Raw genomic sequence first — 25,620 nt, 5'->3', positions numbered from 1 at the left:
AAGGGGAAAAATGAGCAAAAATGGGCTCAAATTGTTAGATTAAAAAAAATCTTAGTTACTTGAAGGCATCTGGCGACCCCCCCTCCTAGTGTCTCGCGACCCCAGGGTTGAGAACCACTGTGATAGGATGATAGAAACATTAAAACCAATTACACAATTTAAAGTTTGGTATGAGATATGAAAAACAAAATCCCTGAAACTGTGACATAGATTTCTTTATTAGTGGACACTTCATCAACTATTTACAACAAGTGCTAATGTTAGAATTAAAAAAAAATAAACTATCTGTTACAAAAACATGAAATAAACAAATGCAGATGTAGCTCCTTCATTTTCCCGCATATTTATCAGATAAACTGAAACCCTGCATGTATGCATCACAGCAAACATTGCACACATTAACAAGCGACGTGTAGAAGCTAGTGCAGATGTTCACCTCTTTGCATCTGTTTGGGTTGTGAGAGAAAACCCCAAAACGAGCCCAGAGAGAACATGCAACTTCAACCAAAGACTGTTAAGATGTGTGTGAATATTTGCAGCTGACCAGGGTTGGGGTCAACTATAATTATAACTGTGTTACTGATCATTCATTACAATTATGACGTAATTATAAATGAAGAAAAAACCTCTTGCTTTTGTAATCATAATTGAATTGTATATGATAATTTTATTTTTTTTAAACTATCAATTACAATTTAATCAAACGCAAACATGTGGAACCATGTTACAGTTCTTTGGCATACACATACGTAGTTAATCATTATTAAAATATATTTCATATTAAGTTTAACTGTCTGTCAGTTCTCTTGAGAATAATTTTACCATTTAAAAATCATTAAATCGAGGGACATACTGACAGAAAAAACACTCAGACGCCCACAGCAAGAACATTAATACCAATATTTTTCATTGATAACGAATCCGAATAAGGGAACCAAGGGATTGAAAAACGAATTAGATGATAAATACCTTTTTTTTGTGTATTTTACAGATGATTTAAGACATGGGTCTCATAAGAGGTGCTAACAGAAAGCTAAGACAAGAGGAAGGTTACGTTTAATGGGGTTATTAATTTCAGTAATTGTGGTTAATTGCAATTTAACTTTAGTAACTGAGAACATCATTGTAATTGACTTTCAGGGGAAAAAAAATAATAATTGTAAGTTAAATTGCAATAAATAAAAATGCTGGTCAACATAATCATAACCGAGTTGTAATTGAACATGGATAATTGAAGACGTAATTGTAATAAAAAATTGTAATTGACCCCAACCCTGCAGCTGACACAAAATAATTGCACATTCCATTTTTAAACTTCATACTCGTGCAGAGACGCTTCATTTTCACGTACACGAGCTTTTTCAAAGCAACACATTCATTTCTCTTATCACATAAAACATTTCCTTCACTTTAAACGCAGCACAAACCTCACATCGAGCACATGGGAACTAAAGCATTAAATACAAACAGAAACACAAGACAAAAACACGGGTATAAATATTTGTGCTAAAAAAATCAGAATACTGAGATGAATTGAATAATTTACGTTGATAAAATGACATTAAAATAGATGAAGTTTCCCCACGGGAACATCAGTGAATACATTAAAGTCCCCAGATTTCACATTTGAAGCCAATCTGAAGTCCTTTTCTCTGTCTGGATGAAACCAGCAGCAGATTTTTCCTTCATTTAAATAAAAGTCATGTGGGCAGGTTCAGTCACAGACCAGAGGCAGGTTTCTAACGTGTGACCATTAAAATATAATATCACTATCAGTCAGGGGTGCACTGGGACTAAAATCCCACTCAGGCATTTTGTGTTCACTACATTATCAGTGACACCATGTAGACGCTGTTATTAAGTCAGTGGTTCTCAACATGTGGCTCTTTATGTCTTAATTCTAATTATTATTCTCCCAGAAAAAACTTAAAATAGGGAAACTTTTGAACCCCTTTTTACCTTATTTCCTTTGGCCATTTTGCAGCTTCCCATTTTTGACCCTTTTCAAAAGGTTCTGATACTTTTTTCAGACTTTAGCTCTTTTTGTCAATAAATAGACCTTTTTTTTCCAAATGTTTTGTCCATTTTGTTTTATCCAATTTTTACAATTTCTTTCATTTTTTTTTGGCCACTTTTCATCCAAACAAGCAAACTTTTGCCCAATAAATACCACTTGTTTCCTTTTTTCCCTATATTTTTGTTCCACATTTTGCTGTTTTTCACTATTGATTGGCACATTTTGCCCATTTAAGCTACCCTTTGCCATTACATACCACCTAATTCCTCTTTCTTTGCCCATTTGACTGCTTTTGGCCCATTTTAGTCACTTTACACTGTTTTTTTGCCACTTTTTGACCATTTTTGGCCACCTGTCACCATGTCTGCCTCCACTCACTCGTGGGAAGAAAAAACGTAGTAGACTGGACAGGCACAATTTGGGTTGACGGCCCACCAGGCCGATGCCCGGTATGCCAGATGGCCAGTCCACCCCTGCTATCGCCCACTGGCTTCCACGGGCGACCGTGGCTCAGGTGGTAGAGGGTCGTCTTCTGATCGAGAGGTTGGGGGTTCGATCCCAGTACCTGACTATGTGTCGAAGTGTCCTTGGGCAAGACACTGAACCCTAAGTTGCTCCCAGTGGTCGACTAGCGCCTTGCATGGCAGTCCTGTCCCACTGGTGTGTGAATGTGAGTGATTGGGTGAATGAGCTGATATGTAAAGCGCTTTGAGACTGCTTCAGTGTGGGGATAAAGCGCTATATAAATCAAGTCCATTTACCATTTACCATTCCTCATAAAGTGCTAGCAAACTTGTTGCAACTGCAATCTAAACATGGCAGGAAAAACAATGTCTACTTTTAGTTTCCTTCAACAGGTTTCAGTTCAGAGTTGTATGTGGACACTGGAAGGCCTACAGATGTACACTTCAGTCTTCCAGATGTTGAAAACCGTTCCACCAGGGCGTGTTTTGCTCACTTGGTGAGTCGACACTTGGAAGTGTCTCGAGGGATGAGGTTGGAGGAGGAGCCAGAATGTCTCCCGTGGCTCTTCCAGTGCCGTCGCAGGACAAAGTCGTAGTTAGCTGAGGTGCACATGGCGTAAAATACGTTGGATTTGTCAGGGATGTGGAGCTCTGAGACACAAAGACAGAACAAGGGTTAGAGTTTAGTTTTCATTCTTTCTGCTTCACAAAACCTCTCTTTGTATTTATGACCTAAAGTAGGTGCATGAAACACATAGACCAAAAATACTGAGACTACTGCTACTTTTTATGGCGATAGCTGCAGTTTAGGGTAAAAGGGGCGGGATCTAATGTAAAATAAGCCAATTAGAAGTGTTCTAAGATCTTCTACTTGATAAATCACATTTAAATAATGTAATTACAGTGGATTGAATAAATCCTCTGCAGATTCAGGCAAATAAAATGATCTTACATTTTTCGACTTAAACTTTGGATCTCTGCTTCAACCCAATCTGAGTAGATTCAGTTTGTCTCCTTTCCAGGGTTGGGGTTAATTACATTTTGAAATTACAATTACATCTTCATTTATCCAGGTTCAATTACAACTCAATTATGATGACGGTGACGAGCATTTTTCCCAATTACAATTCAAATTGCAACTATTATTTTCCCCCTGAAAATCAATTACACTTACATTCTCGATTACTAAAGTTCAAATACAATTAATCACAATTATTTATCATGAAATAAATAATCCCCAAAAACCTGACCTTCCTCTTGCGTTAGCTTTCTGTTAGCATCTCTTAAGATAACGGGTCAGTTTTGATCCATGACTTAAATCAGTTGTAAAATACTCTAAAAAACATTATCCATCATTAGTTTTTGATTTCTTGGTTTCCTTGTTAGGCTTCCTTATCCATGAAAATATTGCTTTTAACATTTTCGGTGTGTGCGTCTGAGCCTTTTTTCTGTCAGTAAAACCCAAAATTTCAATTATTTAAAAAAAAAAAAAAATGGTAAAACGAGGGGGTTAACTACGTACGTGTAAGCAATAGAACACGATTCCCCAGTTTTGCGTTTAATTGAACTGTAATTGATGGTTTTTGTAGAAATGACTACAATAATTAACCCCAACTCCTAAAGGTCCTAAAGTATCTCACCAGAGATATTTACCTTTCTCGTTGTGGAGCTTTTGGTAGAGTCTGAAGCCACTGGCCTGGACGTCGTCCATGTTGTGCTTCTCCAGCGCTCTCTGAATCACCTGAGGCGTGTGATCCTGACTGGTCAGCTGGACAGGAAGTACGAGAATAAAAGAAAAGTCAAATTAAAGCGTTTACACTTAAGGCCTCCAAGAGTTCACTGGCTCAGGAACAGTCAGGGATTATCAGTGGATTATTATATTGAGACATAAATAAAAAAAATAAAAAAAACTGACAATATAAACAGTTTATTGTGTTTATGAAAGTTAATATCTCTCTGTTTAAATCTTCTTCCAGGTAGTTCAATTAATGCGAAAAACGACAACAAAATTAGACATTACCCCGAAAACATACATGACAGGAAAAACACACAAAATGACTCCAAAAATCCCTAAAAAGAAAACAATGAACAAAAAACCACTCCCAAAACATCAAACGACAACATAAATATACAAAATTAATCCCAAATCAACAACAAAATGACACAACATTACCCCAAAAACACACAAAAATGACAAAAAAACGCATACAGCAAAAGGACAAAAATGCCCAAAAAACGACTCCAAAACCATAAACATATAAAATGAATCTGAAAATGACAACAAAATTAGACATCACCCAAAAAACAAGTAACAGGACAGAAAAACACACAAAATGACAAAAAAAAACACACAAAATGTACTTCACAAACAGAAAAAAGAACAGCAATACACAAAAACTATTCCAAAAACCCAAAACGACACTAAAAATATACATAATGAATCCCAAAATGACAAAATAATTAGACATTACCCCAAAAACACACAACGTGACAGAAAAATAAACAAAAATACATACAATTCTTACAAAAACCCAAGCCAACAACAGAAACACACAAAATTACTTTTAAAACCCCAAATCACAACAAAAATACATAAAATGACTCCAAAAACACACAAAAAGACACCTTAAAAACATGCAACATGACAAATAAAAGTACAACAAAAATTACTTCAAATACCCAAAATGACAACTAAAATACACAACAGTACTCCAACAACAACACAAAAAAATACACCAAAGTTACATCAAAATACAAGGAACAGATGGCGCCTCATCTCTGTTCTTTCAGACTTCAAACAGTCACTAACAAATCTCACCAGGATGCTCTTGTAGACGTTTCCATTACTGATGCACTCAATGCTGACCCTGATGATGCATGAGTCAGCAACTTGTTTGTTGTAGACGGGCAGCACAGCTGGAGGAGAGCAGCTGGATGATGATGGTGATGATGATGATGTTGATGATGATGTTGATGTTGAAGTTGATGATGATGATGATGATGACGATGATGATGATGATGATGATGATGATGGTGGTGGTGGTGGTGATGACTGTGGGCTGAGGCCCAGGGAGGAGGAGCTGAGGTCAGGGTGTGATGAGCTGCAGGAGGAGGAGAAGCTCCGTGAGGTAGACGAGGACATGGAGGAGAAGTCTTCAGCCACGTTATGGAGAGAACCAGAGAAGGACTGGAAGGATAGAGAGCAAGGGTTAGTGTGTGTGTGTGTGTGTGTGTGTGTGTGAGTGAGTGTGAGTGTGCGTGAGTGAGTGTGAGTGTGTGAGTTTGTGTGTGTGTGTGTGTGTGTGTGACTCTACCTTCAGTTTGAACCTCAGAAGTGAGGGCTGCTGAGGGGTGCAGACGTCCTCCATGTCTGAACTACTTGATCCAGTTGATGATAAACTGATCTGATCAGAGTTGAGTTTTTTCAGGTTGTGTTCACTGGATGTTCTTAACCTGCAGACATAATCAATCAATCAATGAGCAGCCTCACACACACACACACACATGGACACACAGACTGGGTAGAGCAGCCTCCTGCAGTGTTTATAATCTAAAGAAACTTGTGTCACTTATGGGTCCAGATCTCTGTTGTCTCCAGTGAAGGGTGTGCGTTGACAGTTAGCGTGTGTTAGCATGTGTTAGCGTGTGTGTGTCCAGGTGTTCTGGTTTCTTCATATAGTCCAAGAACATGCATGTTCAATGCTCAATAATAATGTAACACTTTGGCTGTGTTTGAAATGTCACACTCAGTACTATACACGACAAACTCAATGAGTATATACTGTCTATTATAGACTATACGTATGGTTGCGTACGTATGATGACCCTTACCACTAAGGGTTCAAGAAAAAATTGATTTGGCGATATATTGTGACATTTTACAGCGCAATTATTAGCCAAAAAATGTTAAAAAAAAAAATAATCTGTTGGAGAAACAAAAGTTAAACTTTTTTTTAAAAAAGTGATAAACATCACATGTTTTTGAGATTTGTACTTGAATTACAGTTAGAAAAGAAAAAAGAAATCAATTGTATGCACAGACATTTTATTTTATATATAATCTGTTCAGATTAAAAGAAAATAAAACACAATAGGATAAATGATTTTTTTCTTATTTTTGTGCATTGTCAGTAACTCATGGTGATTTATCCTTAATGTTCTCACTTGCACTTGTTACAATGCCATCATTATGTTGCCATGGTTACTTTGAGACTTCTACATAGTAGTTTCAGTGAAAAGAAACTTGTTGCACTTTATTTTATGATAACAGTGTGTAACACTTTTTTTTTTTTCAGTGAAAATGTGTAAAAACACTACTAATAAATAATAAATAGGATGTTTTGAAGCAAATAGTTTTGACTCAATTTGTCCTCTGAACGATCAATGTCTTCTGATGAACACGTACAGCAACTTGATTTTTCATCTCAACGTTTAATTTTGACATTAACTGGGTAGAATATTGCAATGTATCGCAATAACATTGTATCGTGACCCACGTATCGCGATACGTATCGTATTGCAACATCCTTGCCAATACTCACCCCTAATCTAATCTGACGTCTCTAGCGGCTCAAAATCTTTTTCAAATGTTTGTTTCCAGAGTGAAAACAAAAGATATTTCAGAAACTGCCTTTTTTGAGAAAAAAATAGACATTATATTGTTCATGACTTACAAGCCGAGCTTCTTGTTGAGCAGACGACTGCTCCATGAGTTTGGAGAGTGAGGACATGGATCAATGGGAGGTTCCAGTTCACGAGAGAGCTCGTAGCTGAAGAAGAACAAACCAGATGAGACATGAAGCGCTTTGTTCTTTTTTTCTGCTGCGTTCTCAGCGTGTGTCTCACCTCTGCTGGTCTGTGAGCAGAGTGTGTGTCTGCAGCCAGGCTGTGACGTCAGGCTCGTCTGAAAAACTGTAGAGGGAACACGAGGCCTGAAGCTGACGGATCTGAGCCAGGATCTCAAACTCCTGAAAAAAGCCACGACACAACGACTGTTGCATTTACAGGAGGAATAATACTGAAAGCTTAGAGACACGCCCACATTATTAACATTCATGTCAGCATTTAGAATAATGACCAATCTGAGCATTAATACAGGAACCAAAAAAGGGTTGTGTCTTTCTGTGATCATTTTGTGTATTTGTGTAGTCATTTTGTGTAATTTCTTTTGAGTAATGTGAATTTCACCATCATTTTATTTGGTTTTGTTGTCGTTTTGTGTGATTTTGGAGAAATTTTGAATGTTTTTAGAATCACTGTGTGTATTTTGCTGCCATTTTGTAAAGTTTGATTGTTGTTTTATGTCATTTTGGAACCATTTTGAGTGTTTTAGAATTATTTTGTGCAGTTTTGTGTGATTTTGTTGTTGTTGTTGTGTGATTTAGGAGCTACCTTGAGTATTTTTAGGATTCTTTTGAGTGTTCTTCTGTCAATTTGTACGGTTCTGTTGTCAGTTTGTGTGATTTTGGAGCCACTCTGAGCGTTTTTACAATCATTTTATGTGTTTTCCTGTCATTTTGTACAGTTCTGTATTCATTTTGTGTAACTTTGGAGCCATTTCGAGTGTTTTTAGAATCATTATCTGTCATTATTAGTGTTTTTTTAGAATCATTTTGTGTATTTTTCTGTCACTTTGTACGGGTCTGTTGTCGTTTTGTGCAGTTTTGGAACCATTTTGAATGTTTTTGAAAAGTTTTTAAGTGTTCTCAGAATATTTGTGTCATTTTGTGCATTTTAGAGTCATTTTATATCATTTCCTGTGCTTTTGGGATTATTGTGTGTTTGTTTGAAGGGCTGCATAAAATTTGACTGAGGGTCACCAGTTGCCCATGTCTGATCTATTCACAAATGTGAACAAAATGGCAAAATCCACACAGACAAAAAACAGCTAAAGTAATCTGAGTAATTCTAACAAAATGGCACTAGGAGGCGACACTCACCCTTCTGCGTTTTTCAAAGTTGATGAGTCCACCCTGAGACAGAAGGAAACAGAGGCCGGTGTTATGAGAGATTACACACATTTCTAAAAAAAGAAAAAAAAGGAAAGTGCCATAAAAAATAAGATGCTACCTCTACGGTGTCAGTCAGAGCTGTATCCAGCATAGTGAGGACTGTGAGGTAAGTGCCCAGGTATGGGACAACACCACTACTCACACCCTAAAGGACAGAGACAAAGACATTAGTGAGGGTGAAAGAACACCTAATACTGAGGGTTTGCCTGTTTTCAGTTATTACTCTGATTTCATCCCACATTGTGTCTCATACTGTGTACAGTACTATCTGACCTCACATATTTAGAAATGCAAAAACATGTTACAAAAATGTTATAAAAAGGTGGGTCTGTTTAGGTTTGAATGTCAGAAATGAACATTAAAGTTAGCGATTCACAAAAGATTTACACAATATTCTGGCAAAGTTCTTTTCTTTTCAACGGTAAGACACAAATTTCAAGTTGCAGACACTCAAACTGTGTTAAATCAACAAAGCTGATAGAAACATGACATCACCAAACGACTGTGATTAAAACCATCATGTTAAAAAAAGTCTTTTCACTTGTACCTATTTGACAAAACATAGGGTGTCTTTAAACGGCTTAGAATGGATTTTATTAAAGGGCCAATGTTACGCTAAATCAATTTTTCTGTGTTTTAAACATCATAAAGTGTTTTTAGGGCTTCATACACATGCACACAGTGTTTTTTCATTGATTCCATCAATCGTTAGTTAGACGGTGATTTGCTCCTTTCTTACTGCAGGGTGAGCCCAAACACCTCGCTACAATTTGATGACGCGTTCCCACTTTGATGACGAATTTGATGCGGCACTGAGCTGGAGAAGCCACGCCTCCAGGAAGCTCTCTGCCGTGATTGACATGTAATCAGACACGCCCACGAAGGTGAGCAAGTCAGCGTCCTTCTTCACAGTGCTATGTATGTATTTTCTACAGTCTATGTATTAGGTATGTAATGATCAATCGTAAGGCAGTTAAAAATCGATTCATAGGTATCAAGGTTCACATCGATGCTGTGAAAATTGAATCGCAGTACTTTTTTTAACCAGCAGAGGGCGCTATCCAGAAGTCATGGCAGCGGGCAAAATCTGCTAATACTTTCTTTCTGGCCGCCTTCTACTCTTAAACATGTTCATAAATGATTCCTTACCCCTTTAGCGCCAAAAGAATATCTATAATATTAAGTGAATATCTGTAAAAGTCACGTTTTTCTATTAACCCTGTCTGCTAGCATAGCATCTCTTCTTCACTGCACTTATCTGCATGCCAACCGACCACTGGGTTACCATCGCCCTCTGCTGGTTCAAACAAATATCTGACGCAAATACAGTGCAGACTGTTTTTTTTTTTTTAAGGTCCAATTGTTAAGTCACAAAATACATTTTCAGTTGCACTTTTAAAAAGAAAAATAACTATTATGCGGTTTTGTATTGTTTACTATAGAACCAGAATTTAAATGAATAGGCTTCTTCATTTGTATTATTCCTTTATTTATTTCATTCAAGATGTATTTTTAGTTAAATTGCATTGTTTGAATAGTTCATCAAGGGATTCTTTTGACAATGAAAAATAAAGGGAAAATAGTACAGTATTTTCTAGTTTTTTTTCCCCCCCCAAAAAAGGAATATTTCTCAGTCATTTAAGTACAGTCCCATTTTGTAAAATGAATCATGAGAGAATTGTATCGTGAACCCAGTATCGTGAATCGAATCGTATCGGGAATTGAGTGAATCGTTACATCCCTACTATGTATACATCGGCAAACGCCCCGCCCCCACGCTCTGTCTCGTGTTTATAAAGCAGCATGAGCTCGGCTATGGAGTGGGTGGGAGGAGGGCGGGTCGTCCTCTGGGCCTACGTCACCGTGCGGGGAGGAGGAAGTCAGTGTCCCGTCTATAGACACGCCCACTCATGAATATGCATAAGTAGGACGCAAATCAGCCTGTTTGTGTAGAGTTGCTCAGAAAGTGACTTTTCAGAGACTAAAACTCTGGAAAACAGGCGAGTTTGGGAAAATAAACCTCAAATAGTATGTTTTTGAGGTTCTTAGAACAAATGGAGATGAGTGAAAAATAGCCTGACATGGGACCTTTAATGCAAAGAGTAGCAATGTTACAGTTACTACAATAATACAACTAAAACAACTTTTAATTTAAAAAAAAAAAAAAAAAAAAATAATAAGATTTTCTCCTGTAATGATTGTTTTTAATTGTTTTTCTGATTAGATTTAAACAATAGTTTTTAATGATCTTCCATTTGTTTAATGGGTTTAGATTATTTCCAGGTTACGTAATCTTGACCAATGAGAAGTGTACTTTGTTCTGGCATTGTGGATGGATAGTGACACATAATTCTGATGACTTATTAACTCATAACCTGCAGTGACGATGAGTCACCATCAACACTTTAAAAAAAATATACATATATATTCTTTACTCCATCAGCTAAAGTCCAACCATGGCCAGTTGGAACGTTTACGTCTCCACACTTTATCCCAGTCTTGTGTTACCACTGTTAAACCTGACTAGTATCTCCAGCCTTAAATCCTTAGAAAAATAAGAGAACTGCGCTCCCTGGTGCAGCTATCCTAAGCAGGATAACAAGGTACAGTCGGATAAAACACTTGTCTAATAAAACAGACGAGTAAAAGCCATTAAACAGTGAATATGGGGCTGTAAAACAGGCCTGAATAAACAGACACACTGTGGGAAAGCCTTCGCATGTTCACATGTTTATGACTACACAGCCTGGTAAGATGCTGAGGCTTCAGATTTGAAAAGAAAGGAGAAGTTGAAGCTTATTTTAAGCAAAGCTTACCAACGTGAGGAACTCAGATCGACAACAACCAGGGGAAACTTTACTTAAAAATACCTTTGCCTTTCTTTTTCTTTTCTTTTTTTAACTCATTAACAGGATCAGTGACCAAAAAAAAAGCACAGTTGTGTGATGTTGTGGCCTCTCACCGCGTGCTTGGATTCAGAGCAGACATGTGGAGATTTCAAACCCTCTGTGTGGCAGCCCTCCTGGAATGGATCCAAGAATAATTAAAATATATAAATATGAAGACAAAAGTAGGTGCGTTACATAAGTGTTTAATTCATGGATGAACAGGTTGCTATGGGTGTGTGTTTGTGAGACTCAGCGATGCAGGCTGGGTGATAATAATGTGTTTCAGTGTTATTTCATCCAATATTAGGACACGGTGTACTCATTACATTAATAGTTCATCACCGTCACTGCTTTTACCGACACATTCTGTGAGAACAATGATTCACTGTAAAATGATTAGCGCACACACGTAGCGCACACACTTAGCGCACACACTTAGCGCACACAGATACAACAACAAACACAGAGAAAGTCTCTCAGTCAAAATATAAAGCAATAATAAAGATAAAAAACTAAAATAAATAAGTGTAAATTATGTGTTCACGTGCACACAAGCCTCCGTAGCAGGTTAAATCAGAGGTTTTCAACCTTTTGGTCGCCTGTAGATAAAATGTGGTCGCCTGAAACGTTTTTTAATAATAAAATAAAATAAATAATAAATGTTTTTATTGTATTTATTTATTTTCATTTATATATTTTGCACCATTAAAAAAACAATACATAATATCACAATGGCGCCGTGGCTGCCCAGAACAGGGAACAGGTTAAATCTGTTTTTCTCATACTATTCATATTATTATCAATAATAATAATAATAATAATAATAATAATGATAATAATAATTTATTGTATTTAAAAGTGCCTTCCAGGCCACCCAGGGACACTTTACAATGAAAACAGAATAATAAAATATATTTGTAACACAAAGTCTAACAAATATGATTAAAAAATAATAATTAAAAAAAAAAAAAAAAAAAAAGTCTCTGGGGTTGGCTGAAATTTGCGATATAAAAATGGGGTCACGACCCAAAAAAGCCTGTGAACCACTGAGTTAAATGGTGACTACGATAAAGGCCGAGGACACAATGTACTGTTTCTAGTGTCGTGTGTCGTTCCTTGTGTAGAACACAAACAGGCTGCACAGCACAAGTCACACAAGCATGAAGGTGTAAAGTTTACCGTCGCTCAGTGTGTATTAACGATTATTTCTACAAACCATGAAGACGAGCCACAATGAACGCTGTGCAGTCAAAACAGCTGATACACAGTGAAAGTTTAGGCTAAATCTGATTTAAAATGAAATGTTTTGGATTAAGAACACTAACATAGGCCTTTTTATGTTGAGTTTGCATGTTCTCCATAAGCCTTTCTGAAGTCTCTTCATTTAAATTACATGTGTCTAACTCATGGCCCGGGTTCCAAATCCGGCCCTTTGGAGCATCCAATTCAGGCCGACAGGAGAAAATAAAAATGACAGAAAACATAAGGTGCTCACAGTTTTCCCGCTGCTTATATAACATGACTGCAGTAATTTTTAATGTTAAACTGTATTTAATGTTAAAAACTCAAAACTCTTAAGAAAACCTTTAATTTTCTTCAAATTATGACTTAATATTTTCCTTAATTAAATAGAAATTGGTCACAAAATGTAGGAAATTTAAAGTGAAGATCCTGTTGGGACTCATATCGGTCACTTATTTCTTGGATATTATTGGTTTCTTACATATCTTGTATTTTTTATATGCATAGAAGTGCAAACTATGGCACAATGATGTTGAAATTACTTGTTTTCTTGCATAAAACTGAACTAAAATGAGTTTGACATCCCTGATCTAAATGATGTCAGTGGTAAATGTGTGTGTGTGTGACTGTAATTCATGCTCATTACATACTTTTTATAGTCCTTGTTACCATGTGTGCTGCACAAATATTACATCCGTTGCTGTGTTACCATAGAAACAGCTTATGGTTAGGTTTACATTACATTTGACAGAATATACATCTTTTAGAACCACAATAGCCACGACTCACAGTCAGTGACGTGAAACTGAAGTGTGTTTATCTTTAAATAAACAATCTTCATTTATCTAACCGTCCATTTTCTGTATCGCAGAATCAGAATAAGAATGAGAATCAGTTTTGTTGTCAGGTTTAGTTTACGCAATACGCGGAATTTGATTTGGTGGGATTGATGCAACAATAACTAGAATGTTTGCATTTCCTGAAGAAAATGCAAGTGAGGATGGATGTGCTGGCCCGCGTCACACTGCATTAGCAATAACCTAGCATTAGCATTAGTATTAACGTAGTGTTAGCATTAGCCTAGCATAGCATTAGCATAGGGTTATCATTAACGTAGCCTTAGCATTAGCATTAACATAGCGTTAGCATTAATATAGCATTAGCATTAACGTAGCGCTAGCATTAGCGTGGTGTTAGAATAAACATTAGCATTAGCCTACCGTTAGCATTAGCGTGGCGTTAGAATAAACATTAGCATTAGCCTAGCGTTAACATTAGCCTAGCATTAGCATTAGCCTAGCGTTAGCATTAACCTAGCATTAGCATTAGCCTGGTGTTAGCATTAGCGCAGCAATCGCATTAGCCTAGCGTTAGCGTTAGCATTAGCATAAACATTAGCATAGCGTTGGCACCCGCTTGCTCCTGTTTTTCAGGGTCGCGGGGTACATTGCGATATCAAAAATTACATGAAATATGTATGTTAATACAATTTTTAAAAAAATTTTTAAACAAAGTAAAGAGCAACTAACTGTAATTGAAGAACCAATATCAAAAACAAGTGGTATGTTTATCACACTGTCAAATTAGTTTTCAAAAAAGTTTAACTTCTGCCAGATTCTGATTCTGTAAAGTTCTTAAATTCTCAAAAAAAAAAAAAAATACCACATACATGTATAAACGAGCCCAGTATGTTTTATAAAAATAAAGTGCATCAACTTCCAGCTAAAATGCATTGAGGACTGAAGTAGTTTAACAAGGTCGGGCGTTTACGTGCTATGCATATGTTAGCGCAATTAAATGGTTTTTTTTTGTGTTAAAATACATGATAAAAAAAATCATTTTTGGACATTTTTTGGATTGGATTTTTTTTTTTTTTAAACCCTTAATTTATATAGATATTTATATATGGGCGTGCAAAAAAGCATCATAGTTACTGTACCTCCAGCAGGATCTCTCTGCTAGTCAGAACACAATTCTCATCAGGAAAGTTTTCACACAGGTGGTCAAAGGTCGTCATGCTGTCCCTAAAATTAAACACATTTCAATCAGCGCTTAACCTGAAAAAAGCATTTTTTAAATATAAACAAACTACATGATGATAATGATGACGTAATTGTGAAGGAATAAAATTGGTTGTTGTAATGAAAATATATTTCCTAGACATAGTTTCAGTTGTTTGGTGAATACAGGGGTCTGTGTTATAGCTGCTGCTTTAGAGCCTCATTAGAATGAGACAGATTTGATTATAAATGATCAATCAGAGTTAGAAGCTGTTTGCTGACCTGCTGACAGACGCCCACGTCTTCTTCAGACGGTAGACGGCGTTAGACTGCAGAGCTGAGAGGATGGCCCTCAGAGAGGAGAAGTTCTTCAGCTGTCTGCACTCCTACACACACACACACACACAGATTGAGTTATACACATGTTTTTCAAACTTTATGTTTTATGTTTACTTATTTTTGTTATCATTTTTTATTTATTCATTCATTTTTATCTATCTATCTATCTATCTATCTATCTATACTTGAATGTATCTACATATCTATTATTTTGTATGTATTATTTTAATAATTTATCTATCTATCTATTATTTTTTGTATTAATTTATAAATTTTTTCTAGCTATCTATTATTTTTGTTAATTTATTAATTTTTCTTTCTATTTATCTATTATTTTTTAAGTATTAATTTATTAATTTTTCTATCTATCTATCAATCGATGTTTTATGTATTCATTTATTAATGTATCTATATATCTATCTATATTTTAATTAATTTATGAATGTATCTGTATATCTATTATTTTTTATGTATTATTTTACTATTTTATCTATCTATTATTTTTTTATGTATACATTTTTCTTTCCATCTATCTATGCATCTATCTATCTATTATTTTTTATGTATTCATTAATTAATTTTTCTATCCATCTATCAATCTATTTTCTAATTATTTGTTTTATTAATTTATTATTTATCTATTTATTAATTACAGATTCATTGATTCCGACCTGTGCGATGTTGATCCACCTCTCTATGATGCGGGCCCTCAGACCACGGCTGGTGTGTGGGGTGTTGGGTGAACCAGGGCTAGCAGAAGAAGGGTTCAGGAAGGATGAAGAAGAGCGGGGAGACGACCCGGGGGAGGAAGAGGAGGAGCTGGGCGAGGAAGGGCACAGGAGTGACGTGATGACGCGGTTGGTGACGGCGTTGAACTGAGAGATGGTGGCGCGAACGCTCGGCGCCAGGCTTCGGTTTTCTTTCTTGTCGCGTTGGGACCAGACACAGCCCAGACAGTGGAAAGGAACCACTTTGACAAACAACTCCTGTTTAAACAACAACAGAAAAGAAAAGAAAAGGCTGGTAAAAAGAAGTGACTCCAGTCTCTGAGGCTTAAACTGTAAATGAGACGCACAGCATCCAGTCTGGTGAACTGCTCGGCCACTTCTCTCGCAGTGAAGTTCATGAAGATGTGTTGTCTCATGTCTGATCCATCCACCTGATCACTGTGGTCCTGCTTAGAACCAGACTCACTGCCATCTGTCACACACACAGAGGTGTCAAGAGCACTGATAAAGATATATAATAATAGTACTGTTACTTGATTTAAATTGTATTCAAGTACAAGTAAGGCATTCATAAAATATTCAAGTACAAGTATTAAACAGTACTATTATTATTTATTACCCCATGTTTATTTGTGGTAATAAATCTTGCCACAGTTCCCTTGCATACAGTAAACACCTCATGTATAAACCTAAAAAGGAAGAGATGAAATATTGCACGATTGGAACTGATTTTATTTTCCACAAAGGCATCTGTGTAAAATAAAAGGCTTGTCAAAATGTACAATTACTTTCTAAATAAAATAACACCAATTAATTCAATTCAAAATAAATGAAAAAAAATTCTCTAACTATAGCTACATTTATGACCTCTAAAACTGAGAAAATAACCTCCAGTCAATGCTGTTTTGGCACAGTGTATTAAGTTTAATCTGATTGCTCGGTTATTATGTGATGCATTTGATTGTTGTCGGGTCATTTCATTTTTTTGTAGTTTCACAATGTCTGTAAATAATAATTTACTCAGTAACGATTGGGTGTAGAAATATAACAAATGACTTTACTTCTTTTAAAACATACTTAAGTACAAGTAAAATTACTGATTTAGAAAAATACTCAAAAAGTACCCATAAAAGCAACACATTTACAGTAATGTGAGTACTTGTAATCAGTTGCACTCAAATACACACTCAGTTCTAACAATACAAAGACACACTTTTCCTAAATAAACTTTGTTTTTATTTGGCTTGGATTCAGTTTTAGCTGAAGTAAGAACGTCATCAGGTCTTACCTTTCTCCTGGAACCTCTTAAGTAACATCTCTGCAGCCTGAGCCAAACGCCGGAAGCGAAGGCGTCGCTGGAGTTGAACGCAAAGCGTCCGAAGGGACTGGAAATGAGGAGGTTCATAGAAGTCGTCTCTGTATTCATCCAACCACAGCTTGATCACTGGGAGTAACGTACTGGGAGGGGAACATATGAGATAGTGAGGTAAGATCCTTTAGGAAGCAGGAGGGAAAGTGTTACTACGTGACTCCACTGACCTGTAAGGACACACAGCGTTGTCCACCTCATTGTTTGAGTCGTCTCTGAGGTAGAGAAAGAACACACGTCACATCAACAAGGACTTCATGGACACAACAACATACTATATACAACCAAAAGTCCTGGGAATTCAACTTCCTGAGTGCTCACTCAGCACGGACACAGCCGTGTCAACTGGTAAATCTCTCTGAGAGATTAACAACCATATAATGAGACATTTACACACACCTGTATGAATTTATACTGTATATATTAAAGCCGGTCACGTCTGTGGAGTGAGTGGTAATTTGTTTTTTCACTTAAGTGAAAGCAGGTTTGCAGCTTTGTTATTTTAAAATTAAATCAGATGATGACATAGTTTAGGCCTCAAAGATCAATAAACAGAAGATCATTTGAAGATGTAAAAGGTTACAATTGTTTGGAACTTTGTATGGATTGCATTGTGGGATGTGGAGTCCTGTATGCAGGTGCATAGAAGTGTTTTAATTTCACTCTTATTGTGAATTCTTGTGTTTTTTAATCAGACAAGGATGAGAGTAATTCGCTTGACACCATTTTTGTTCTTGTTTGGTATTCGGTAATACCGAAAATCTATATCTGCGTGAATCATACATACTTTTATGACTTATTTTGGAGCGTGGAATGTTAGAAAAGGCTTGATCAAGTGATGTTACTCAGAGAAAAATAGTCCGCAACAGTAGGTATGAGAAAAACTGACCCTTTTATTTTGTGATGCACCGAATATTGGGCCACCGAACACTTTTTGATGAAAATGGCTCAAAAGTGCAATTTCGGTTTTCGGCACACACTTTCCTCACCAAAAAGGGATGTTGTGATGATACGAGCAAACTTATCCAATGACTCGCGGAGCAGCTGTATTTGAACACATCTGAGCACTAAAGCTTCTTCTAAGCAGAGGTTGAGAAGGAGCAGTAAGTAGGGGTGTCCCAATCCGATACTGATATCGGATATTGGTCCGAAACCAGCAAGAAAACAAATATCAGATTTTATCGGACTGTATCTAAAATCGCAGATATAAGCATTCGGATCATTACTTGGATGCGATTAAAGCAGGGTGCACAAAAAATGATCCACATTGCAAGGAATGCAGAGAATGGAGACACACAGAGTAGGAAAGAAGAGCAAAGCTCACACAGTCACTGTAATAAAGCAGATAAGCTGCTCTTCATCAAGAATTTACATGCACTTTGTGTTTTAATGAGAGAACATTTAATTTGACTCTCTTTCAGCAGCCCAGTCAGTTATAGGAATGTACAATATGACGTTAATCATGCAAATATGTTCCAGTGCCAGACAGCATTCTACAGAGGACTACTAAGAGACCAAGCACCCATACTACTGGTATACTATAACTTGATACATTTTCAATTGGAAAGAGGTAAACTGATAATGATGGCATGCCCCCCGACCCCCCTCGGTGTTGCACATCATAAGCATGCAGCAGTGGCAACTCGCAGCAACTTTTAACCTTGTATTTTTTTAGCCTACTACTCTTTTTTCTGGACATCTCTGAATTGTTACCCATTCCTTTTGTGAAAAAACAAACTGGACCGAGAAATAATTGCATCCTGTACAAAACCTTAATAGGAAATGCAGGGAAAAGAGGTTTCCCAGTTTGCACCAGTGTGGCCTCGTGCGTGAAGCTCAGGAAACATGTTGCCACCAGCACGACAGATATGAGGGGGACTGTTTGACAAATATAACATATCAACCCAGTCGTGTACACACTCAGCTGTAGTGTGAACACAAAAACCTCCTGCAGCTACTGATGCGTCAAACAGCAGGTTATATTTCCACTGCTTTCACTGCTGGGCGTGTGGTGTTCAGCTCAGGTGTATCCTCTCCGGAACATTCCAGGCAGGCAAATCACGAGCTTTGAAAAGAAGGAAGTTCCAGGGTGTGACAAGTGTTGTCATGGCCACACAGAAAGCAAACAATGTATGAGATTGTTTCGTTTGTTTTCTGATGGTTTCAGCCATCATAGAAACTTTTCCTCATCGTCAGACAATGTAACGCACAGGCAGAGGCTCAGCAGCTCAGCTGTCAGCGTGGAAAGGAAATGTTGTAAAAGCCAGGTTGTGCACGTACGTTTATAAGCAGGGATAGCCTTTAACGACGTAGCATTAAAACAACAGAGGGTTATAAAAGCAAAGCGAATGTTAAAGCATCGGATAAATCAAATTTGACTGACTGAGATCGAGCTTTTCGACAAATTACATTTGGTTGAAATACATATATATACCTGTATATATGTATATATATATATATATATTTTTTTTTCGTTTAAACATTTTTTTCTGTGTTTTGGACTACATTTTCTTGTCTAAAACCAAGTTGAAAGTATATTTTTATCAAATTAATGCATCTGTTGTTTCAAATGTCCTCTAAGCTCAGAAAAATTAGTTAGAAAAACAGGAGTAAAAAATTTGTCCAAAAAACAAAACAAAACAAAAATAAATTAGCATGAAAAACAGAAGAAGAAAATTATCCAAAAAACAGAAGAAAAAATAAATTGTACAAAAAACAAACAAAGTGAATGCAATACGCTTACGTAGACTTGTGTGTTTTTGGAGTAATTTTGTTATGAGTTATTTTTAGGACTTTTATTTAAGGTCAAAACAAAGAGTTATTCATTCTTCATGTAGAGTATATTCTGGTAGTTTTATTTTGAAAAATTGCAACTTCTTCTCACAACTGCATTAGATTATACTCAGAGTCTGAATCCTCATCTCTGAGCCCACGTCTCACCTCTGAAACAGCTCCTTGATGAGAGCACCTGGGCAGGTGAAGGCTCTGTAGGTGGACAGAAACACAGGCAGGAAGTCTGGTTCCCGGTGCTCAGAGTCCAGCAGATGGGTGACCAGGCGCTCCAAGGTGGCGGCCTTCAGCCTACGACTTTTCACTGTGTGGTACTGCACAAAGCTGAAGGTCGTTGGTTGCTCTGCAGCGTCTGAGCTCTGAGGGACAGGCTCCCTGCGTAGCGTGATGCCAAAGATGGCACCGTCGTCCTCTTCCTCGCCCCACTCCTGCACTGGGTCCTGTGGAGGAGATGCACAGTGTATGAACTTACAGTCAATGTATCTCAGAGCAGTAGTTCCCAACCGTAGCTGTAACCAACATGTTTTAAATTACAGCAAAGCATAACAACAGGTTTCATGTATTCTGTTTTTTTTTTTATTTTGCATAAATGCTGTACATGAATTAACTTAACAGTAGCATAACCAACTTAATATCTGCATTGCTTCACCCCATGGAATTCAATTCAGAGGGTCCAGCTCTTATAGTGGGGTCTCCTAACCCTCTTCCCCTGGGAGAACCACAGCTGAACATCTAGCCTAGCATCATCCATCAGTTCTGGCCTCTCCATGCTGATTCTGATGAGGTCCTCCACAGTATCAGTGTGAAGACTGGCCCTGTCGCTGCGCTTGGCGCGTTCTTCCTTTTTACTGCTGCCCTCAATGTGAGTGTGCACTGTCACTGAAGGGCTTGTTATACTTTCATTTGGCTCCGTTCGCCGACCGCGCGCGCACTCCAACGGAGCGCGTTGGTGTTTACTCCTCACCCGCAGTGTGGAGCGAGAGAGAGAGAGATAAAGTGCACTTTGTGGGACGTGACGAGGCACTCAGCCGCTTCATCACAAGTTAAGGTCACCCTGTGCACTCGCACAGATGCGACCAGATGAAATTTTCACTCGCACACTGAAAAAATACACGCATATGCAACCAATTTGGTCACAGTCTCAAGCCCTGTTTTTTATTCCACTACAGAAACTAGATGATCTCTGCAATTAGAAAATATCGGTATCAGTTATCGGCCAAAAATCCAATATGGTGCATTGCATCCCTATTCTACTACGGTTATATAAAAGTGATGGAACTCAGACAGACAGCTGACCTCATTCCTGTGACAACCACTCGTACCATTACTATAACCTGACTCAGACCTGGTAGGACTGGACTAGACAAAGAAGCAGTCATTAATGTTCCAGTTTAAATGTCCAAACAGAGTCACACAACTACACAACAAAAACAACACAATCCAAATAATCATCCATCTGTTCGTCATCAGCCACACCCTTTCCTCCTTGTTTCGGTTCATCATTGAACTCTAGCCTTTCACAGACTCACTGATAGACTTATAAAATAGTTAAGAAACGTCTAAACTAGGATTCCAATAAGGCACGCTTTTACTACCCGTCTTTTAAAGTCTTTCCACTGGCTCCCACTCAGCCTCAGAATAGACTTTAAAGTTCTGCTGCTGGTGTATAAAACCCAATGGGTTTGGGTTCTGAATTCATCAGTGAGATGTTAGTCAGGTATGAACCCAGCAGGTCACTCAGATCTATGGACACAGGTCAGATAGTGGAGCCCAGAGTTCAGTTCACAGCAAACATGGTGATGATGCTTTTAGTTGTTATGCTGCAAAGAAGTGGAACGAACTGTAGCAGAGCGGAAGTCAGCATTATATGGGAACATTTTTAAATCAAGGTTCAAGACACTTTTTTTTTCTCTACTGCGTATCTCCAGATAAATTCAAACAAAACAGCAACTCTGATCATCGTTCCTGATAAAAAGATTCCTCTGATTAAAAACTCCCTTTTGATCTGGGCTCATCTGTTAAAACCAGAAACTCAGAAACCTTGGGGTTGTGTTTGATCAGTCCATGACGACACTGTCGTCTACTGACTAAAAACTGTTTTTACCACCAGAGAAATATCTCTAAAGTGAGGCATCTATTAGCAAAATCAGATCTGGAACTGGTCATACACGCATTTATATCATCACGTATTGATTATTGTAATTCTGTTTTCGCTTGTTTTAATAAGTCGACCCTAAACAGACTCCAGATCGTTCAGAACGCTGCTGCCAGACTTTTAACTGGTGCTTCTAGAACATCCCATATTACCCCCATTCTTGCAACTCTGCACTGGCTTCCAGTAAAGTTTCGAATATACAAAATATTAGTTCTCACGTTCCGAGCATTACATGGTCAGGCCCCTAAATATATCTCAGACTTGTTGTTCTCCTACTCATCAGGGCGATGCCTTCGGTCTTCAGGTCAGGGTCTCCTAAAGACCCCAAAAACTAAATTTAAAACCCGAGGAGACCTGGCGTTCCAGGCTGTGGCTCCCAGACTCTGGAATAACCTGCATCAGTCTCTCAGGGAGCTCAACTGTGTGGTCACTTTTAAAAAACTGTTGAAGACTACACTTTACAGAAAAACTTTTAGTTACTGGATTTTAATTTTTATTATCCTTTAATGTTGCTGTTCTTTAGATGTTTTTTATGCACCCATGTTTTATTATTCTATTATGATGTTGCACTTGTATTTTTACCACAACTCTGTACAGGACTTTGTGATTTTATCAGCAAAAAGCTCTTCATTAATAAATTACTTACTTACTTACTATGACTGAGAGGGAGATTTTTAATCATATTATTGACTTTAAATGTTTTTACTGCTGATTTTAATCTTCTTATATATTTCTAAACTGTTAAATGTTTTCTGTTGCACTTTTTAATCATGTAAAGTATATGTATATGAATTGTGCCACATATATACATTTGCCTTGCTTTGGATGGCCTATTACACTTGACTTAACGTGCTAATTGTCATAGCATTGGCTTTGACGAAGTCACAGGAACCTTCAGTGTTTTCCGGGAAACTAATCACAAAAGACTGAGCTGTTCGTATGTGGCTTCAACAGAAAGGCCTCCAGCTTCAAAGGAGTCAAAACCTGTGAGGTAAGGATGCAAATATAGATTTACAGTCCAGCAACTGACAGCAGAATTTTCAGTTTCCTTGGCTTCTGGGAAACTTGGACACCACATTTACACCACAAACCAGTTGTTGTGTTCCTCAAACTATTTCCTGAAGCATTTCTGCTTCGTAGCAGCAGCAGCGTATCATACAGAAAGAGGCTAGGGTGGTAATGCCAGGTAATAAGTTTGCAGTGATACATGTCCACGTAGATGGTTTACTAGTAGGGCTTTGTCTGATTCATCACTTACCATTCATGGGCTCCAGAGGTTCAACTATAATCACAGAGATTTCTAATCAGCCCATTAAGCAAACACGTATTTCTATGCCTTACAATTAAAACAAAGATTTTCCATTTTGTTCAGTTTTCGGGGGTAAATAGAATACATTACAGTCAGGCAATTACGTCATGCACAGATTTTCTCCAGCTCTAAGTAAGATGAAACACATATTTTGAGAAACAGATCCAGTTATTTTTCTTTCCATTCTGACATCAACTAATGTTTTTATGTATATAAACACAAACAAAAGAAAGAAGAAGAAAAAACATGACAACAAATGAACATTTTCATTTTCTTCCTTTTCTTTCCTACTTTAAACAAAAAATGGATAAGTCACTTTTTAGATGTAGAGAGAACGAGCAAATAAAACTATGTATATTTATATATAAAAGGCACCAGTTTGACAGGTATTTTTTACATATTAAATAACCCATTCTAAATAGTAAAAAAATAATAATAATAATAATAATATATCCACTTTAAAAAAAACTTTAAATAATGTTTTAGTAATTTATTTAAACAAAATCTGGTCTTATTTGGGCTAATACATATTGTATCCATTTTTGCCAATGTGGTAAAAAATAATTATATATATATTTTGAAATTGTATATTCAATACATTTCTGTTTTTATATCTATCAATTCAGTGTTGGTATTGTCTGTGTCAAAGCTTTTTTTTTCTACTTGTACATATTTTTAAATACTACAAACATATTATGATATTTAGCATAAACAACAAAGGCTATAGATTATACATTAATATAAATAATAATACTTCTTGTGAATATTCTCATGTTCTCAGCTGATCATCACAGTATTGTTGAAACTTTGGAAACTTTGCTTGACTGCACATGACAGAAACCAGATTTATAGATAAACAGAAGATAACTGATAAAACCAGCACTAGCTTCCATTTAAATCAACTTTCTGCATTTATTTTACAATAGCTGTTTGTAATAGCAATTTTATTTTTGAAAGAAAAACATACATTTCAACATTAAATGGCTAATAATGACCAGTAATAGTAAAACCTACCATGGATAGGTGCCATTTTCCCATGTTTATTCCACTTTAGACTCAATAAATCCTCTTTTCTGTTGATTACACAGGCTAAAAAAATGTTTTAGGACTCATCTTTGTCGGCTGAAAGTCCATTTCAGTCCAAAAAAGATTGAAAATGTTCATATTTTCCTGTTAGAAGAGCGCGTTAGTCCAGCAATGCGCTCAGCAGCAGTCTAACCTGAGAATGAAGGAAACGCAGACAGTGCACGAGGGGAGGAGCGAGGAGAGGGGCGGGGTGGGGCTTCGGAACAGGTTGGGGGCGGGGCTAAGAGCACAGTACAATCGGGTGCGTGGCTTTATGGACAGGTGATAAACAGAGGGCGTGGTTAAAACCTGAACCTGAAAATATTTCACTCGTGATGCTAAAGTTATCTGCACTGTGGAGGTGTTACAAAAAAAACAACAAGTGTGGAGTTTGTTGGTTCTCCATGTGTTTGTTTGGATTGGAGTAAATAGACAAACATTTTTCTAATTATTTTAAATGATTCATAATTAAACTTAAAAGTTTAGTAGCTTTATAAACTAATATTTTCTTTAATCATTGCCTAAATTACCAAATATTCTGATGTAGATATCTTGGCCTCTCCGAGAACGTTGCCAGTGTTTACAGTTTCCCCATGTTTACATCATAATAATGTTTTTTTTTTAATTTTTTTTTTTAACTTAACAAAACAAATTACTCAACAATATTCCCCAAATTTAAAATACATTTAAGTTTAAGCTCTATTTTAGCTTGGATGTTGTTGGTTCCTTACATACTTAAAGTTTATATATCATCTATATATGGCAGTGCAAACTAGGGCACATTATTCATGAAATTACTAATTTTCTCTACCCTAGAATCTGATTTTATGACTGAACTCTCATCCTGTATATTTCAGTCGACTATTTGCAACAGATTTAGTTATTTAGTTTATTAAAGCTACGAGACTGAAACTAAAATAGTCCTATTGACTAATACATAATAATAATGCATTGGATTTTATATAGCGCTTTTCACAGACACTCAAAACACTTTACGCTGATGTGCATTATTGAAGGTGGTGAGAAGATACTATCGTAGCCACAGATGCCCTGAGGCAGACTGACAGATGTGAGGCTGCCATTTTGCAACATCTGTCCCTTTCACCACCACCAACACACCACATTCATACCAGGCAATGTGGGTAAAGTGCCTTGCCCAAGGACACAATGATAATGACTAGACTCCTAGAGCGGGATTCAAATCCCCAACCCTTCGGTTATTGGATGACCCACTCTACCACTG

At 37.0% G+C, this 25,620-nt stretch overlaps 1 protein-coding gene across 4 annotated transcripts in view; it reads right to left on the bottom strand.

The window, feature by feature from the left end:
• Window positions 1-2,791: 2,791 nt before the first annotated feature.
• Window positions 2,792-25,620, bottom strand: part of rgl3a (ral guanine nucleotide dissociation stimulator-like 3a) — a 31,047-nt gene continuing 8,218 nt past the window's right edge. For 2 of the 4 annotated variants that reach the window (XM_028453927.1, XM_028453918.1), the window contains exons 3-18: window positions 19,999-20,288; window positions 17,229-17,273; window positions 16,978-17,147; window positions 16,037-16,161; window positions 15,633-15,947; window positions 14,905-15,008; window positions 14,562-14,646; window positions 11,455-11,514; window positions 8,551-8,637; window positions 8,421-8,453; window positions 7,327-7,448; window positions 7,155-7,250; window positions 5,796-5,934; window positions 5,300-5,668; window positions 4,135-4,249; window positions 2,792-3,132 (exon numbers count right to left, since the gene is read on the bottom strand). In XM_028453927.1, coding sequence (XP_028309728.1) covers window positions 2,972-3,132; window positions 4,135-4,249; window positions 5,300-5,668; window positions 5,796-5,934; window positions 7,155-7,250; window positions 7,327-7,448; window positions 8,421-8,453; window positions 8,551-8,637; window positions 11,455-11,514; window positions 14,562-14,646; window positions 14,905-15,008; window positions 15,633-15,947; window positions 16,037-16,161; window positions 16,978-17,147; window positions 17,229-17,273; window positions 19,999-20,288 — 2,316 coding nt within the window. In that variant the 3' untranslated portion in view covers window positions 2,792-2,971. Of the gene's footprint in view, window positions 3,133-4,134; window positions 4,250-5,299; window positions 5,669-5,795; window positions 5,935-7,154; window positions 7,251-7,326; window positions 7,449-8,420; window positions 8,454-8,550; window positions 8,638-11,454; window positions 11,515-14,561; window positions 14,647-14,904; window positions 15,009-15,632; window positions 15,948-16,036; window positions 16,162-16,977; window positions 17,148-17,228; window positions 17,274-19,998; window positions 20,289-24,326; window positions 24,522-25,620 lie in introns of those variants that run through there. The other 2 variants (XM_028453942.1, XM_028453933.1) reach the window with 2 other exon arrangements.

The sequence above is a fragment of the Gouania willdenowi genome, chromosome 1 (assembly GCF_900634775.1).
Source record: "Gouania willdenowi chromosome 1, fGouWil2.1, whole genome shotgun sequence".
NCBI lineage: Eukaryota > Metazoa > Chordata > Actinopteri > Blenniiformes > Gobiesocidae > Gouania > Gouania willdenowi.
This window is presented reverse-complemented; position numbering and strand designations above follow the sequence as displayed.